At 39.8% G+C, this 5540-nt stretch overlaps 1 protein-coding gene across 1 annotated transcript in view; it reads left to right on the top strand.

Annotated features, from left to right (window-relative positions):
* The window catches only part of LOC103508532 (neuronal PAS domain-containing protein 2-like), a 70757-nt gene that overhangs the window by 53492 nt on the left and 11725 nt on the right, over positions 1-5540 (top strand). Inside the window, exon 10 of the mRNA XM_008473088.3 lies at positions 72-277. Coding sequence (XP_008471310.2) covers positions 72-92 — 21 coding nt within the window. The 3' untranslated portion in view covers positions 93-277. The remainder of the gene's footprint in view (positions 1-71; positions 278-5540) is intronic.

A 5540-nucleotide genomic window follows, 5' to 3' on the forward strand; every position in this document is an offset into this window, starting at 1 on the left:
CGCGGCTCACATTTTTTTTTTTTTTTTTACATTTTTTTTTTTTTTTGACACTGAATTTAATCCTTTTTCAGCCAAAATGGGTATCAATATGAAAGCTAAAGAAGACAAAAGACATGACAGGAAGGAGGAGATCCTGAATGCTCCAGTGTCAGCTGTACAGAACAGACCTTCTGTATTACGAGGTCCCTGTATTACGATGAGAGCTAACGAGAGAGGGGGAGGGGTACTTGTAACCACCAAGCGAATGAGAGAGGAAGACGTGTTTGTAGAAAATCAAGTAAGTTTCTTTATTCTTTTTGGTTTCCGATTTCATTGACCGAACGATAGTGAGGTCTATGTTTTAACTCGACCGTTTTGCATTTGGTTTGGATGTCTGTCTGTATGTTCCGCTATAACTCGCGATCGTCTGGTCTGATTTTGATGAAATTTGGATGTTCCTTGAATCAAGGCACGTCGCTGATTGAAATTGTATGTTTCGCTATAACTCGCGATCGTCTGGTCTGATTTTGATGAAATTTGGATGTTCCTTGAATCAAGGCACGTCGCTGATTGAAATTATAGGCTTTTATTCTCTTTTTTAGTTCTCCTCTGTTGTTGTCTCCTTCACTACTAGTTGTGTACTCTCTTTCGATTTTTTCAGCCTTTTTTATGATATTTTTGCTTGTGTTGTCTTGGTTATCTTTTAAGAATTTAATAAGGTAGTCGTTTTCCTTCTCTTTGATGTACTTTGCCAGTCCTAATATAGCTACTTCGTGTACTTGCTCTATCATTCTAAGTCCTCTCCCTCCATCTTTTCTGGGTATGTATATCCTGTCCACGTCTGCTCTAGGGTGTAGACTCTGATTTATTGTTAGTATTTTCCTTGTGTTTTCTATCTAGTTTCTTAATCTCTTCTCTAGTCCACTCAATTATTCCAAATCCATACTCCACCACTGGTATTGCTAATGAGTTTACAGCTTCGATCTTGTGTTTTGCATTTAACTCTGTTTTCATGATCCCTCTAACTCTCCTATAGTATTCCTTCCTTATTGTGTCTTTCATTCTCTTGTGTTCTATGTTACCTTCTTCAAATATACCCAGGTATTTGTACACTTCTCCCGTTTTGAGTTCTCTGATGTTTGGTGCTTGTTCATCGGGGATGTTGGCTCTTTCTTTAATTTTTCCTTTCACTATGTTCACTTTCGCGCATTTGTCGTATCTGAACTTCATTCCAATGTGGTCACTGAAAGTCTTCATCTTTCCTATGAGGGTGTTTAGGTTATTTTCGTTGTTTGCATATAATTTTAAGTCGTCCATGAATAGGAGGTTTGTCTCGCTGGAGGACGTAAAACTGAGACAAAGCCAGCCCTGTGAAGCCACAGACAATAACACTGGCTCTTTTGAGGGTACCTGAATGGGACTATGGTCAAGTCCGTCTCAGGAAGTAGGGTACAACGACATAATTATGTACCTGAATATCCCTCATCAGACCCCTACGATTTAGGGGCCCTGAACTAGCTCTCTGGCCTTGATGACACCTCTTGGTATCCTCTTAATGGGATAGTATATGAACTCACAGCTTTTCTCTGGAATAAACCTGAGTGTGCGGACTCTTTAGAGGTGCTGCAGGTGAATTTCAGAGAAACTGAGGAGGGTGAAATATACCTGTGAGGGTACTTCTAGGTTCCATCAAGGCCCTAGGATAGCAGTGCAGATCTATCAAACCCCTCATTAGACCTTTTCACTTTGGGGGACCTGAGCTAGCTCTCTGGCCTGGATGGCACCTCTTGGTATCCTCTTAATGGGATAGTATATGAACTCACAGCTTTTCTCTGGAATAAACCTGAGTATGCGGACTCCTTAGAGGTGCTGCAGGTGAATTTCAGAGAAACTGAGGAGGGTGAAATATACCAGTGAGGGTACTTCTAGGTTCCATCAAGGCCGGGGGACAGATAGCAGCTCGGGCAGGGGAAAAAATACTGGTCACAATAGATCTACAGAGGTCGCAGTGTTCATTGCATACTCTCTCGGGAGAGGAGATTAAAAAGGCGTATGCATCCGTGGACCATAACATACTACTGACTCAACTCAAGAACATTGGACTAGACGAGACTGTACTTGACTGTAAAAAGGCGTATGCATCCGTGGACCATAACATACTACTGACTCAACTCAAGAACATTGGACTAGACGAGACTGTACTTGACTGGTTTACATCCTACCTGACGACTTAATTATAAAAACAAGATCCATTCACTCATTCACATTTTACACTCTGATCGCTCTATCTCGAGAACCACAACACCTAGAAAGCTGAAGTTTGGTAGGAATATATTCCTTTTATGGTCTAGGTGTGCATAGAACCACAACACCTAGAAAGCTGAAATTTGGTAGGAATATTCCTTTTATGGTCTAGGTGTGCAATTTTCGTTTGCCCGATATCTATTCCCCTATCTTTGTTACTGTGTACATTTTAGGGTATCTGAAAAAATCATCAAGTTTCGCTTTACGTAAAATCATAAAAAAAAGTTTCGCTTTACGTAAAATCCTTTGTGACACTTACTTTTGTAGGAAATTTTCTCAACTTTAAACGCATGTTTTTAATTTTTAGATAAGGGCGTGGTTTAGGAGTTATAGGCGGAAAACTAAAAAAAAGTGTTAATTAGACTTACTTTATCATGGACACTCGTTGCTATCTTGAAAGCCCAGAAGAGGTTAGGTAATAGAACAGCCGCGGTAGACAGTAATAGTACACAGAAAAAAGACGGAAGAACACGCGAAGTCCGAAGGATAAAAAAAGTGCCAAAAGTATGCACTTTTTAGCCCGTCCTTCCTTTATTATTACGATAGTAATAAAAAAAGGTATAGTGGACGGGCTATTGTATTCGCTTCCGTGTCTGTCAGTCGGTCTGTCTGTCTGTCCCCATAGAAGGACTTATCCAAACCTGGTCGACCTATATTTCGAATTAAAGGTCATTTTACCAGGAACACGAAAATGGTGGTGCAAAATTTGTCCAGAAAACCATAAAGCTAAAAAACCAAAAAAACTGGTTTTTGGGGGATTTTTTTCACATTTTCTCACACAAATGAGCTCTGATCTCGAAATTTGTCGCGACGACCTATGAACTCAAAGCGAGAAAGTTTTAGATAACACTTCAGCCGATCATTTAAGACCGGTTTTAGCGTTACCTATGTTAAGCTACGCCGAGAAAGGCCAATAAATGGATGGGTGACATTATATTGGGAATAAAGGGAGAACGGGCTCCAGTCTTGATTTTAAATCATTACATGAAAGTAAAATAAAAAATATGTTAAGCTACGCCGTGCAAGGCCAATAAATGGATGGGTGACTTAAAGTTAATTGAGTAATTGTGGGATTTTTTTTTTCACATTTTCTCACACAAATGAGCTCTGATCTTGAAATTTGTCGCGACGACCTATGAACTCAAAGCGAGTAAGTTTTAGATAACACTTCAGTCGATCATTTAAGCCCGGTTTTAGCGTTACCTATGTTAAGCTACGCCGAGGAAGGCCAATAAATGGGTGGGTGGCTTAAAGTTAATTGGGTAATTGTATTTTTTTTTTTTTTTTCACATTTTCTCACACAAAATAATGAGCTCTGATCTTGAAATTTGTCGCGACGACCTATGAACTCAAAGCGAGTAAGTTTTAGATAACACTTCAGTCGATCATTTAAGCCCGGTTTTAGCGTTACCTATGTTAAGCTACGCCGAGGAAGGCCAATAAATGGGTGGGTGGCTTAAAGTTAATTGGGTAATTGTATTTTTTTTTTTTTTTTCACATTTTCTCACACAAAATAATGAGCTCTGATCTTGAAATTTGTCGCGACGACCTATGAACTCAAAGCGAGAAAGTTTTAGATAACACTTCAGTCGATCATTTAAGACCGGTTTTAGCGTCACCTATGTTAAGCTACGCCGAGCAAGGCCAATAAATGGATGGGTGACTGAAAGTTAATTGAGTAATTGTGGGATTTTTTTCCCCATTTTCTCACACAAATGGGCTCTGATCTTGAAATTTGTCGCGACGGCCTATGAACTCAAAGCGAGAAAGTTTTAGATAACACTTCAGTCGTTAATTATTTAAGACCGGTTTTAGCGTTACCTATGTTAAACTACGCCGAGGAAGGCCAATAAATGGATGGGTGACTTAAACATTATATTGGGAATCAAGGGAGAACGGGCTCTAGTCTTGATTTTAAATCATGAAAGTAAAATCAAATCAAGAATAATAATAAACTGAATATTAAATAAAATAGGTAGGTACATAAATACTGATTTTCTTTAAACAAGATCGAAAAATTCCCGGAGGGACGGACCCCGCTTGTTTCGACTTTTCGGCCACCTACTTGGCCTACGAGGTGCTGTAGAAGAACCTTAACATAAAATAAAGTTTGACCACCATATCATGTAGGAAATTTTGTGAACTTTAATTTTGATCCCCCCCAAAAAATTGCGCACTACGCATGGTTTAGGAGTTATAAGCGAAAAAATGAAAAAAGTGCGAAATTTTCGCCGTTTTCTGGCGTTTTTTCTGCCGCGCGCCGCCAAAAGTTCTCCCCTCGAATCTCGAAATCTCAATCTAGGCGCACGGCAGTGCGCCAGGCCAAGTTCCGGCCTGAGCACGCCAGTATTACACGAAGCATTTCGATGCATTTTTACCCCTATCATAACTCCGTCAATTTTCAATGTAATCTCACGAAATTTGGACCTTATGTTAACCTATACTTCCTTATTATACCTGCGAAATTCCGAAGTTCTAGCCTTACCGGAAGGGGTAGAAAAAACGGTTTGAAAATCGCGGAAAATAAAAAAACCTCGAAGAAGAAAACAGGAGTCTGAAGTGGAGACTAAATGACATTGAACAATACTCTAGACGCACTAATGTACAGATTAATAATATTCCTGTTGTGGCAAACGAGGATGTTGGGAAACTATTATGCGAAATGGGCGAAAAAATTGGAGTTCAAATAGATTACAAAATGGACATACAGGCCGCCCATCGTGTGCCATCTCGGAATGAGAACATGTTGTGGCAAACGAGGATGTTGGGAAACTATTATGCGAAATGGGCGAAAAAATTGGAGTTCAAATAGATTACAAAATGGACATACAGAAGGCACTTCCCGATGTCGTAGAAACTTGAAATTTGGCAGGATGGTAGGTCTGATTAATAACTCACTCACTCACTCATCAAAATGTTAAGGCACTTCCCGATGTCGTAGAAACTTGAAATTTGGCAGGATGGTAGGTCTTGATGAGTAAGTAAAGGGAAAAATCTGAAATTCGGCAAAAGTTGCACTTTGCTCCGCCCACAGGCGGAAATAACCTTTTTTTGGCGGTTTTCACCAAACGGTTAGAGATATCGACACCAACAACACCAACAACAACAACAACACCAACAACAACAACAACAACAACAACAACAACAACAACAACAACAACAACAACAACAACAACAACAACAACAACAACAACAACAACAACAACAACAACCACCTAAACCCACCACCACCACCACCACCACCACCTATACCACAG

The sequence above is a fragment of the Diaphorina citri genome, unplaced genomic scaffold (assembly GCF_000475195.1).
Source record: "Diaphorina citri unplaced genomic scaffold, Diaci psyllid genome assembly version 1.1 scaffold407, whole genome shotgun sequence".
Lineage (NCBI taxonomy): Eukaryota > Metazoa > Arthropoda > Insecta > Hemiptera > Psyllidae > Diaphorina > Diaphorina citri.